The 13,801-nt window shown below is 52.0% G+C and overlaps 1 protein-coding gene across 1 annotated transcript in view; it reads left to right on the top strand.

Annotated features, from left to right (window-relative positions):
• The window catches only part of Cmklr1 (chemerin chemokine-like receptor 1), a 40,270-nt gene extending 28,094 nt beyond the window's left edge, over positions 1–12,176 (top strand). The window contains exons 2-3 of the mRNA XM_021163580.3: positions 6,785–6,872; positions 8,458–12,176. Of these exons, the coding sequence (XP_021019239.1) occupies positions 8,460–9,575 (1,116 nt within the window). The 5' untranslated portion in view covers positions 6,785–6,872; positions 8,458–8,459 and the 3' untranslated portion in view covers positions 9,576–12,176. The remainder of the gene's footprint in view (positions 1–6,784; positions 6,873–8,457) is intronic.
• The last annotated feature ends 1,625 nt before the right edge of the window (positions 12,177–13,801 follow it).

The raw sequence follows: 13,801 nt of genomic DNA, 5'->3' as shown, positions 1-13,801 counted from the left end.
TCACAGACATAGGCTACCTACCTTTTCTTTTTCTGTCACCTCATTTAGGACCCATTCAGGACAGTCTTACAGTAATTACTTTGCAAAGAACGCCCCCCCCCCCATTAGCTCTGCTTCACAGACTCCAGGGGACACACTTCTCTGAGAGAACATCTGTAAGGCACCTGCTGGGACCTGCTCTCCAGGGTTGCCTTTGAACGTGGAGAGGAGATGTTGTTTTGCATCATGGTGCCTGATGCCAGTACTGGCTTTGGTCCAAAAAGATGTCCCATACCCAACTTCTCACCAGGTCCCCTGTCACAACTGGAGGCCTCTGGAGCCTGGGCTTGGTTTTTCTAGGTCTCCTCCATTAAGTTCACTGGGACTGAGATAAACTAGGGGGAGCCTTGGTCAAATGCATGCAGGGTATCTGGGGCCTCAGAGAGGTCTAGGGACTGCTGCTCTGTCCCTGCTATAGCAGCCATTTGGCCTTAGCAGGTCCAGGTCCTGATAAATCCCAGCAGGAGTGGGTGTTGCCATCTTCCCATTTTCCTGAATGTACCACCTAAGGTCCAGGAATGGGGGCTGGCTTCAGAGGCCTCCCTCATGGACACCCTTGGCTGCACCCTCTTCCTTGTGTCTATGTCTTTCCCTAGAGACCCACAGGACTGTCCAGGGAAGGGACAGTCTAAGGTTTTGTTGAGCAGGCCGGCCACTGTAGGCTCCTGTGTCAGATGGATGGGAGCTGGAGGACTCTGGCTGCCTCGGGCAGGCAGGATAATTGTGTCCCTGGGCTTTGAGGGGAACTGAGGACAGGAGAGGCATGTCATGCTGGCTTCATCTGCAACCCCATGTGTGTCCCTGACCTCAGCTAGATGGTTCTGGAAACAGGGGAGGGTGAGCTCCTTGGCTGGAAGGGGCAGGGCTCATAAAAATGGGACAAGAGGAAGTGTCTTAGTCACGGTTCTCTAACTGTGAGGAGACACCATGACCATGGCAACTCTTTTATTTATTTCTTTATTTAAAGATTTATTTATTATTATATCTGAGTACACTATCACTGTCTTCAGACACACCAGAAGAGGGTGTCCGATCTCATTACGGATGGTTGTGAGCCACCATGTGGTTGCTGGGATTTGAACTCAGGACCTTCAGAAGAGCAGTCAGTGTTCTTACCCACTGAGCCATCTCGCTAGCCCCCTGGCAACTCTTATATAAGAAAACATTTAATTGGATGCTTGCTTACCGTTTCAGAGGGTCAGTCTATTATGGTCATGACAGGGAGCATGGTGGCATGCAGTTAGGTGCTGGAACAGTATCTGAGAGACACATTCAGATCCATGGGCACAGAGACAGACTCTGGGCTTGACATAGGCTTCTGAAACCCCAAAGCCCACGGCACCAGGGACACACACTCTCCAACAAGGCCACACTGTGGTGACCAAGCCTTCAAATATATGAGCCCATGGGGGCCATTCTTATTGCAGTCACCCCAACGAGAATGTTTTGTTAGAGGGGAGGGCACCCCGGGGCACCAGGAAGGGTGTGGGCAGGCTCAAATAGTGCTTGCTGTGTCCTACAACCAAGGGTAGAGGTCAGAGTGATCTGGACACGAAGCAGTCACTGGCTGAGCATCTCCATAGTGGTCAGCGGTATTGTCCCTGAGGACAGTAGAGCCCAGCAGGTATCGAGGGTAATGGGGTTTAGACGAGCATCTGGGTGACTGAGTAACTCAGCCATTATCACAAGGAACTGAAACCGGTACAGAGTAGGGTTAGATACACGAGGACCCGCAGAGGCAAGCACGGACAGCTGCAGGACCCCGGAGGTAAGGGAGTCACTGCCGGGATCTGCAAATGTGACCTCGAGCTTCCTTGTGGCCACATGGAAAGGGGGGAGAGGTGATTAATTCAGATCGCAGGTTATCAAGATAGAGGAAGTAACAGTTCAAGGGGGAGCCAGGTTGCTCTTAACCACAATTTCCTCAAGGGTGTTTCTCTGTGGGTGCCTTCTTCTAGTGCTACCGGAGAGCATACATCTCTGCAGGTATGGCTTTCACAGAATGCTGCTTACAGCCAGTGACCTTAAGGGGCCCCCTGGGAAGGAGGCTCAGAGAGGGCACATTTGTAGGGTCAGAACAGGGGAGAGCTGAGCGCTCAGGATGCAAGCTCAGAGGCTCGGAGAGGTGAGACTGGGGGCTGCCCACTCTTCAGAGAAGTGGGGTGTGTGTGTGAGCCTTTCCTTTGAGTCCTGAGAAGCAAACTTCACTCACACTTTCCAGCTGTGTGGCTACGGAAAGAGGCTTCACCTCTCTCTCTTTTTTTTTTTCTTTTTCTTCTTCTTTTTCTTTTTCTTTTTCTCTTTCTTTCTTTCTTTCTCTTTATTTCTCTCTCTCTCTCTCTCTCTCTCTCTCTCTCTCTCTCTCTCTCTCTCTCTCTCTCTCTCTCTCTCTCTCTCCCTCCCTCCCTCCCTTCCTTCCTTTCTTTCTTTCTTTTTTTTTTTTTGGTTTTTCAAGACAGGGTTTCTTTGTATAGTCCTGCCTGTCCTGGAATTCACTCTGTAGACCAGGCTGGCCTCGAACTCAGAAATCCACCTGCCTCTACCTCCCAAGTGCTGGGATTAAAGGCGTGTGCCACCACGCCCGGCCAGCTTCACCTCTCTTAACCCATTTTCTCATCTACCAAGCGGATTTCTTTGCGGGGCCATCCGAACACTGCAGAGGTGTGTCCGGCATGGAGCCAGCATGCTGGGTCTGGGTTAGCTACGTATGTAGACATGGGATGCATGTCTTTATTCCATGAACATTGTGGTGGTGGTAGTAGGGGTGTGAGGAATGTGAGGGACAGGAATATTATATCTCCTTGGAGTTGACAGAGGCCAGGCATCCATTGTGAGCTTACAGTGTTCTGGGCAGCAGGAGAGAGGCTTGTCATGATTGACAGCACCTGGGAGTCAGGAGCAGCCAGCCCTGCACCCATGTCCTGGTCCTGAACCCAAGCAGGAGACAGATGGACTGGAACACGCCATTCTTCAGGCCACCCTGGCTGGCCTTTCCCCATCTGCCTTGACAAAGGCCACGGGAGGTGGGGGGTGGCGGAGGGGGTGTTAGGAAGGTCAATCACAGCACAGTGTGCCAGGTCAGTTCCGAGCACAGCCAGCCCTCCTTTTGAATGGATTGTTTTATCCCCTGGATCTGACCAGCCATAGATGAAGAGAATTTTGGGAAGCTGGTTATGAAGGCAGACGCCCATAATCCCAGCTCTCGGAGGCAGGGGATCACTAGTTTGAAGACCACTTGATCTACAAAACAAAAATTTTCTGTCTCTCAAAACAAACAAACACCAAGTAGAAAAGACAAGCAAAAAAATTTTTTTTTGTTGCTTTTTGAGACAGGGTTTCTCTGTGTAGCCCTGGCTGTCCTGGAACTCACTCTGTAGACCAGGCTGGCCTTGAACTCAGAAATTCATCTGCCTCTGCCTCCCAAGCCTGGCTAGCAAAAATTTTAAAGAGAGAGAGAGAGAGAGAGAGAGAGAGAGAGAGAGAGAGAGAGAGAGAGAGAAGGAAGGAACCTATTTAGGCTGAAATTGCTTGTGCTCTGAGCACGTGTGGCCTTTTCTTGTCATTTCTTGTCACAACATTCTGCTGTACAAAGACTATGCTCACAGTGTGCCCATGACATTAGACATTAAACTGAATCCCCAGGAAGGTTAAAGTATCCAGCAGGACCCGTGTGGTTTTATATGCAGATATTACACTGTTTCAGAAATGGATGCTAGGATTTGGCGATTCAAGAGGCGTGTGGGAGTCAGTCCCTACTTTATATTGGATGTTAGTCCTTGTAGACTCTTACAACACAGGACCTGGCACCCCTTTCCCTGCACATCCCCTTATAGACAAGGCAGCTAAGGTGACTTCCCTCTAGGTCCCCAGAAACAGAGAGAGGCTTCCCCCACCTCTGTGGAGAGCTGGGGGGCAGGGAGGCAAAGGCTAAACCATCAGAGGAACCTATTCTGCTGGCCCTGGCTCAGACCCTGACCCCAGCTACTCCCAGCCCAGCCTACAAACCAGACATGACATCATCTGGGTCATCTTCCTATGGCCAGCAACGAGCTTCTCTCAGTCCTCTGTGCTACAGTTGGGGCCAGTGAGTTGAGCTTCCTCCCTCTTCTCTCAGCTTTCACATCCTGGTTCCTGCTTGGCCTTTACTAACTCAGAGGTCCCTTTTCCCAGAAAACTAGATGCCAGCTCTTCTTACTTCTTGGGATATCTGGGGCTCACCTGGCCCAGCACTACCTCTCTGTCTATGCATGTGTGTCCACCATGGGGAGAGACCCTAAGGAAATTGTTTTCTATCTTCCATGCCTGGGACTGTGGAGATACACACAGACACACACACACAGACACACACAGACACAGACACACAGACACACAGACACACACACATGCACACACGGCAGATGTCCTGAAGTCCCATGGCATGGCAGTTAAGTTCTGGGTTCTGCCAGCTTCAGGTGGCTTTCTCGCCCATCTGTGAGCTTGTTCAGAGCCTTCTGCTCCCCAAGCCACATGGTAGCCCTTCCAGGGATAAAGGGGGGGCAACAGAGAAGCTGGGGAGATGGCAAGCTCTTCCATCACGAGGACTACGTTCATTCCCCAGAACAACAGCAACAAACAGATAAGGGATAGAGGAAGACATATGTGTCCTCCACAAGCATGCTTACACACATGCTCACCCACAATGTACACACATACATACAAACATGCTTACATACATGCTTGTACAATGCATACCCACGTGCTTACACACATGCTTACATGCACGTGTACTACATACATGCTTACACAATGCATACATCCATGTGTACACACATGCACACACACTTGCTTACAAACATGCTTACATGAACACATATTACATACATGCTTACACACATGCATACGCACATTCATACACACTTGCTCACAGATGACATGATCATACACATGTGTACACATGCATGTACACACATGCTCATACAGGTGTACACGCTTGCATACAAACATGCTTACATGCATGCGTACACACTTGCTCACAGACATGCTTATACACCTGTGTACACATGTATGTATATACATGCTCACACAGGTGTATACATATACATTTGCTTACACACATACACACATGTTCACCCATCCATGCACACATATGAATACACATGCAGTGAGGCCTTTGTGAATTTCCATTACCCACACTTTGCAGACTGGGAGCCTATTCCAAGGGGCCCAGCCCCTGAACACATAAGAGTTGAAAATGGTACCTCATATTGTCATGGACAGTAAGTCTTCTCCAACATCAGGGCCTCTCTCTTTTCCTCCCTCTTTCCTTCCTTCTTTCTCTCTCACCCTCCCTGCCCCCCAGCACTAGGGATGTGAATCTGCAGGTGCCATCTGAGCACCCACCCACTGCACTGTATCCCTGCGGTGTCTGTCCATTCCACCCTCCCCATACCTTGGATACCCTTGTACTAGGCTCCCAGTATGCAAAGTGTGGGTGTGTGCAAGCTCACATCTATGTCTCTTGATCTCAGAGTCCCAGTGAAAAATGGCTTTCACTTAAAAAAGTGCTTTCCTGTAATGCGAGGTGAGCCCAGGTCGCACAGGAGCAGCAAGGCTAGTCACAAGGGAGGCTTTAGCTGGCAGTCCCACTGGAATTAATACTAAGGGTTTCACTCCTAAGTATTGATGGCTCTTTGTGTGTATTCGTGCCAAGCTAAGCATTCCTGTGCCCATTGCCCTCTAACACATGAACACATTCTGGGATCTGAACACGCCTGTTTTATCAGTGGGGAGCCTGAAGCTCAGAGAGAAGTCATATGCCCCAGAAGTGCACAGCTTGCAGGTGACAGATTTGAACCCTGCAGATTTGAACCTACTGCTTCAGGCATCTCCAAGTTCATAAACTCTACTGACATGGCATGGAAACCCAGCAGGGTGCTGTGGGGCCAATTCAGGACCAGCTGTCTGCCTTGTAAATGTTTGGGTGCTATGTGGGTCAGTGTCCCCACACAGGGTATGGGACAGGGAGGTCCATATCTAACTCATGGTGACCAGCAAGCCCAAAGAAAGCTTTCTGAGCCTCAGTTTTCATACTTTTTGCCACAAGCACTCATTATCCCCCTGCCTCAGCCTCCCCAAGAGCCAGAATTATAAACATGAGATATTTTATTCTCCACATTTCTATTTTCCAAGTATGTATATATGTATGTATGTATGTATGTACTCGTTTGTTTGGCACATGTGTGCAGGCATGAACGTGCCCATATTCATGTATGGAGGTCAGAGGACAATCCTGAAGACTTGCTTCCCTTCCACTATGTGGGTGCCCAGAACCGAACTCAGGTTGCCAGTCTCAGCAGCAAGTGTCTTCACCCGCTGAGCTGTCTCACCAGCCCAGTTTCCGCACTTCTTAAGCATAAGCAGCAATGCCTGCTGGGAAGAGGTCCTGGAAAGATGAGATGGCATGGAGGGATGTGTCCTAAGTGCCTGGCAGATACTAGAGCGACCGACCGGTCCACTCAGCCCCTGTCCCGGCCCCCAATCTGCACAGCATCTGCACTGCATCCCCAGTCTTCAGCCCCTTATGCAGGTGCTGAGGAGTTGTGGCAACTGATCCGGGTAGAGCCAGTTGGTTCTAGGTTCTGAGCCCCTCCCCCTCCCCCTCTCCCAGCAGGAAAACTTTGGCTGAGTGACTCTTAACTTCTCTGAGTTCTATTACCTCCTTGTTGGGCTCTGAGTTCACCGCCTGCCTTGTCTTCCCTCCCTGCAGGTATTTCCAGTCTCTCTAAGTGACAGACCAGCCAAGGACCAGGACTAGAGTTCTGTTCTACAACAGTGAACAGTGAAGGTCTCCAAAGGTAGGGACTCATGTCTCCAAAGAGGGCTAGTTGCCACCAGTGGGGCGGGGTCAGGGGAGGATGCTAGGATGGCGGTCCCCGGGCTTTGGACATGTGAGTGGACAGTCACAGCAACAGGCTCCCTTCTCCATTGCATGTCAAGCTGGTGTGATAGTTTATACCCTAAGGGATGTTGAGTGACTGTCTCCCACACAGAGTATATGGGAGGAAAGGAAGGGTCCTTCAGAGGCAGGTGAGACTTGGGTTGGAACCCTGTCTTTTCCTGTGGTTGGGGAGGAGGGCAACATCACTGTTCTTTTTTTCTTTTTTTAAGATTTATTTATTTATTATATGTACATATACTGTAGCTGTCTTAATACACACCAGAAGAGGGGATCCGATCTCATTAGGGATGGTTGTGAGCCACCATATGGTTGCTGGGACTTGAACTCAGGACCTCTGAAAGAGCAGTCACTGCTCTTAACCATGGAGCCATCTCTCCAGTCCACATCACTGTTCTTATTTAGCTTCCTATCAGTCAGTTGTTCTATTGCTTTAATGAAAAAACACGACCAAGGCAACTCATAAAAGAAAGCATTTAACTGGGCTCACCGATCAGAAGAAGGTTACGGTCTATACTGGTGAAGCAAAGGCACGGGTCAGCAGGTAGCAGAACAGTGACTGAGTATCCACATCTCAGTAGCAGGAGGCACCTGACCCCAGGGACACACCTCCTCCAATGAGGCCACACCTCTGAATCCTTCCCAAATGGTTCCACCAAATGGGGACATAGTCTTCAAACATATGAGTCCATGGGGGGCCATTCTCACTCAAACCACAAGTGTCCGAACCCATTCCACCTCTACAGCTTCAGCTTGTTTGGGGCTGGGTCTCTGTCTGGCCTCATGTTCCTACCTGGACCTGTGGAGTCCAGCTGTTACACTCTCTACCCGCTGACCCTTAATAGCCCCTGCCTTGCAAGATGGTGGCAGGTGTTTGTAAAAGAAATAAAGATGGATTCCAGCACCTAAGAGGCCGAGAAAGATGGATCGAGGCCAGCCTGGTCTATATAGTGAGTTCCAGGTCAACTAGTGGGACCCTTTCTCAGAAGGAGGAGGAAAAGGAGCAAGAGGAAGAGCAGGAGGAGGAGCAGGAAAAGGAAAAGGAGCAGAAGCAGGAGAAGGAGGAACAGAAGGAGGAGGAACAGGAGGAGGAGGAGGAGGAAGAAGAGAGGAGCAAGAGGAGGAGGGGCAGGAGAAGGAGGAGGAGGAGCAAGAACAGAAGGAGGAGCAGGAAACACAATGGGGCTGAGAAGATGGATAGATGAAGTAATTAACCTTCATGTTCAGTGAGAGACCCAGTCTTCTCTGACATTCCCCTCTGCCCTCCACATGCACTTGCCTATGTGAGCATATGTACACACACATACACACACAGGTGTACAAGCACATATACAAACAGGCATACGAATGCAAAATAAAGACAAGAAATGGCAAAAGGGGAGATTGTTCACAACCCAGGCCTTGATCAGATGAGGAGGTGCCAGGTGGTGCCTCAGCACCTGTCCTTGGAGGTCCTCAGCCTGTGACCCTGTCTTCCCTCACAGAGATGGAGTACGACGCTTACAACGACTCCGGCATCTATGATGACGAGTACTCTGATGGCTTTGACTACTTTGTGGACTTGGAGGAGGCGAGTCTGTGGGAGGCCAAGGTGGCCCCGGTCTTCCTGGTGGTGATCTACAGCTTGGTGTGCTTCCTCGGTCTCCTAGGCAACGGCCTGGTGATTGTCATCGCCACCTTCAAGATGAAGAAGACCGTGAACACCGTGTGGTTTGTCAACCTGGCTGTGGCCGACTTCCTGTTCAACATCTTCTTGCCGATGCACATCACCTACGCAGCCATGGACTACCACTGGGTGTTTGGGAAGGCCATGTGCAAGATCAGCAACTTCTTGCTCAGCCACAACATGTACACCAGCGTCTTCCTGCTGACCGTCATCAGCTTTGACCGCTGCATCTCCGTGCTGCTCCCTGTCTGGTCCCAGAACCACCGCAGCATCCGCCTGGCCTACATGACCTGCGCGGCCGTCTGGGTCCTGGCTTTCTTCTTGAGCTCCCCATCCCTCGTCTTCCGGGACACTGCCGACATGCACGGGAAGATAACCTGCTTCAACAACTTCAGCTTGGCTGCAGCTGAGTCCTCCCTACATCCCGCCCACTCGCAAGTAGTTTCCACAGGGTACAGCAGACATGTGGCGGTCACCGTCACCCGCTTCCTTTGCGGCTTCCTGATCCCCGTCTTCATCATCACAGCCTGCTACCTCACCATCGTCGTCAAGCTGCAGCGCAACCGCCTGGCCAAGAACAAGAAGCCCTTCAAGATCATCATCACCATCATCATCACCTTCTTCCTCTGCTGGTGCCCCTACCACACCCTCTACCTGCTGGAGCTCCACCACACAGCTGTGCCGAGCTCTGTCTTCAGCCTGGGGCTGCCCCTGGCCACGGCCGTCGCCATCGCCAACAGCTGCATGAACCCCATTCTGTACGTCTTCATGGGCCACGACTTCAGAAAATTCAAGGTGGCCCTCTTCTCCCGCCTGGCCAACGCCCTGAGTGAGGATACAGGCCCCTCCTCCTACCCCAGTCACAGGAGCTTCACCAAGATGTCGTCTTTGAATGAGAAGGCTTCGGTGAATGAGAAGGAGACCAGTACCCTCTGAACCTCACCTGGGAATGTCCCCCAAGGGCGCCATGGCCCAGGGACGCCTAGGGACTTGTCTCCGGAAGTGGGAGACATGCCGGGAGTCTTTGGGAATGCTCCAGTACCCACTGAATTTTGCACAAGGTGGCTCATGTTTTAAGTGGGGTTCCCAAGTGTGGACACTCTTCCAGTAAAATGGCAGGCAAGCAACCTGAGCCTCCACAACAGGAGTAGCGGACCGACTGTGACTGACTCAGAAGAGGGAGCATCTCTGAAGCCAAGACCTGAGCCGTGACCAACATACAGGCCAACATACACGATTTCACAGTGCGTGCCCTGAACATGCTGTGCCGTCTCCGGCATGGGTGAGGAAGTTACCGCAAACTCATTGCAGACCTGTTATGGCAACATGACAGTCAAACCAACAAAGTCCACCACGTCCCCAACATCCTCCAAGACCTTGACTTTGGATTTCAGAAGAACGGGGAGGACCAGGACCTGAGGGGCTTCATGGAACTTTGCAAGGGCAACACAGGGTCCTGTGTGTGTGTGTGTGTGGTGAAGAGGTGGAGACAGAGAGCAGAGAATCCCAAAGGATGTGGGTAGAGGATATCTCACACCATCATGCCATGGGGAGACAGAGCTATAGCGGTGGTTGCTTCGGGGTTCCGGTGGTGGCAGCTCTTTGCTTCAGTGTGTATACTCACTTAGCACTGAACCCTGAGGCTGGGTGGAGGCCTCTTCACAGAAGCCTCCATCCCATCCCATCCCATCCCATCCCATCCCATCCCATCCCATCCCATCCCATCCCAGGGTCTCTCCTCCCCTAATCCCCTCAATGATGGCCGGAAGAAAGGCTTAGAATGTCCGGGAGACTGGTCTAGAATGGAGTTTTGGGACTCCATCTTCAGAGTGTCTTCCCAAGGCTGTCTGGTGGCTTGTCTGGGCAGCTGACCAGCTTGAATCCTCCTTGAATGCATTAACAGCCCCGTGGGTAGCCCAGGATCAGGCTTTCCTCCCCTGGCAGGAAAATGGCTCACTCAACCCCCCCCCCCCCCCACTGTTCATCAGTAGCAAAAGACCAGAGCCCGGCTCCGCCTGGCTTGACATCATTCCCTCACGGAGGAGGGGCGGTGTGCACTTCTTTAGCGTGTCCCATGCATGTTAAGTATTTCACACGCACCTTCTCACTTATTCTTCACAGAAACCTCTATCTATGTATGAGGAAAAGCAGAGGCTCAGAGAGGTTAAGCAACTGGCCCAAGGGGACCCAGTTAGATGTTGGTAGAGACTGGATTTGAACTCCAGTGGGCCTGGCTCGAAGGAAGATGAAGAATCTGGGGGAACTAATAGGTTGGGGTTTTAGCCATAAATGCTGTTTTGTTTTGTTTTTTCCATGTAAACATCTTAATGGTCTTTTTGACGGCTTGCTTGTTTTGACGGCTTGTTTTCAGAGTAATACAATATGCAAAGAAAAGGCATAATCTCCAGCCCCAGCCTCCCTGGCTCCCATCACACACACCCTGAAATCTGCTAGGCAAGCAGAGGGAGGGAGCCTGGTAGGTCAGCCTCTCCAGTCCAAGGTCTTCTGGCCCACAGTGTCCTCGGTTCCCTTCCAAGCCACTTTTCCACTGGGGCGGAACACACAGATGTGTGTCCTCTGGCCCCGGCCAGTTCCCGTATTCTAGACTGCTGGGAGTCACACTTCATCAGGGGGACAGACTGTTCTTCCCTGGTTGGGTCTTAAGATGAGGCAGTTCTGAACAGATCCAAGCTGGAACCTCTGGCTTCTGAGAGAGCCCGAACAACCAGGGATTGGGAGCAGTAAGGGTGGTTTAAAAATAGCCTTATGTTCCCATTGTCACCCTCTCCACAACTCCCCAGGGCTACAGATGTGCAACTGAGGCGTGCCACGGTATGGGATTCATCATGTCAATGGAGGCGCCTGTCTATGACTGACACCACATGGTGTCTTGGACAGTGCACTTCCTGGACATTGGGGCTGACCAGGCCAGGCAGGGGACCAGGAAATCTTGTCACCGTTGGAAAAGCTGACCAACAGGAGTGTTACACCAGTCAATGTCCACTCCCTAGAGTCTACCCTCTTCCTCCTGGCTGCCACAACACCCCTGTTCTGACTTCCGTTCGTGCCAAGCGCTGAGTGAAACCTTCAGTCTTGTCCTTCTCATAGCCTCACCCCCTCGTTCTTCCCGCTTTCTCTTATGTATAATCCCAGCAGCCAGCAGAGTGTGGTGACTCCCTCCAAAGACCAACAGGGGCAGCATCTTCTCTGGAGCTGGAACCCGGCAGACTGCCTCACAGCTGCCCCCCCCCCCCCCGAGTGGGCGATGAGCTGAGGGAACATGGGAGCAGGACAAGATGTGAAGGGACAAGAAGGGGAGACCACTGGAGTGTGGGGGAGGGGAGCGGAGTGTGCTTCTGAGCATCCAGATGCCGAGGGGCACCCCAATCTGTGCTTGGGCCTGGGGGAGGAGGACGCTGTGTCCCTGTGAGTCACACAGAAGCTCAAGTAAGGGCCAAAAGCTAGGAAGTGATGTAGGGCTCAGGGGCTTGGAACCAACTCTGCTGCCTGAGACTTCACCTTTGTCAGCCTATGGAAGCAGGATGGGAGGGAGGAGGGAGGGCAGGAGGGAGGAGGGAGGGGAAGAGGGAGGAAGGAGGGCAGGAGGGAGGAGGGAGGGCAAGAGGGAGGGCAGGAGGGAGGAGGGAGGGCAGGAGAGAGGAGGGAGGACAGGAAGGAGTGAGAACAGGAGGGAGGAGGGAAGACAGGAGAGAGGAGGGAGGATAGAGGGAGGAAGGAAAACAGGAGGGAGGAGGGAGTAATGCCACCCCACCTCAGAACCTCCATCTCTGCCAAGCCATCTCTTTCCCACATCCTAGGCTCTCTTGAAACATCATCCCCAGGGACCCCCTGTCAAGAGAGAGACCTTGGGGTCTGTGGTTATGAGGTTCAAGTAGATCTGTCTACCCCCATGGGGAGGGTCAGACTTTGCCAAGGCTGGGGATTTGAAGACTGGTGCTGTCCCAGGAGAGAGGGCTGTTGTTGAGTGGGTGGCCCTGCATGGGCGACAGGACAGGACAGGACTCCCAGGGAGGGAGAGAGCTATGTGAGGGCTCTGAGGGATGGGCTGCAGGGAGCAGGAGGTGGGCAGAAGGCCAGGGCTGGGGGTCACGGGTGCAGACTGATCTGCTCAGGCCTGCATGTTGGATCCCTCCGCATCTCTGCTGGTGAGAGGGAGCCAGGAGGCTCCAGCATTGAGCGGGTAGCCCTAGAGAGCTGGAGAGAGCTCTGGGCTTTCTCAGGGGAGCGGTTAGTGGGAAGGCAACCCCGGGCCCATCTGTGCGGCACAGAGGTCCTGCTGTGTTAGTCTGCTGATGGAAATTAATTGTAAATATTATTCAAACGTACCTCCCTGTGCACAATTATACTTCTCAGGGGAGTTCTCTGAGTACATCAGGAAACTCGGTAAATAATACATACATTAGCCCGTGCTAATGCTGCTGTGGTGGCCGTGGCTGTGAGATTTACTCCAAGTGTTTGTGCCTTGGACACTCAGAAGTATCTCCTCCAGAGGATGGGGGCAACCCTAGGCATGCCACCTAGATGCCTGGTCACTGGGCAGGTGGGGACACAGAGCTGGCAGGAGAGGAAGACATACAGGTCCAGAGAGTCCCCAGCTGGGTTGAGAGGCAGCACTTCTGTCTCATGATCTCGTTGAGTCATTACGGAAGCCTCTGCGGTCAGACCCAGCACCATGTCTGTAGATGGACAAAGAGGTAGAGAGATCCAGAAAGGTGAGGGTAGTGAGAGCTGAGAGCCAAACCCTGTTATCTGTCTGTCTGTCTGTTGGAAAGTTCTTGCTTTCCCAAGAAGTTAGTCCATCTCTGTCCTCCACCCCCATTCCCCACTACCAACTCCTGTCAACTTTCAAGTCATGTGGTCATGAGTCCAGGGACTGTGCTGTCCATGAAGGGGAGGACATGGCATTTACAGGGCTTGCCCATCTGTTCCTCTCAGCCTTTGGGTTTGGGGGTTGGGAAGAGACACTACTTCAAGCTCACCCCTTCTCAGTATCCACTGACCCATTTCACAGATAGCAAAACTGAGCAGGATAGTAGTGGTTTGGGGACATCCCCACCCGTATCACCGAATATCCTGCAACAAGAGGGATGCCCACACTCTCCTGAGAGTCAGTTTAAAATATCAGCTTAGATACCTGGGGC

Source organism: Mus caroli, unplaced genomic scaffold (assembly GCF_978045245.1).
Source record: "Mus caroli unplaced genomic scaffold, Mus_caroli_1 scaffold_4, whole genome shotgun sequence".
NCBI classification, from domain to species: domain Eukaryota; kingdom Metazoa; phylum Chordata; class Mammalia; order Rodentia; family Muridae; genus Mus; species Mus caroli.
This window is presented reverse-complemented; position numbering and strand designations above follow the sequence as displayed.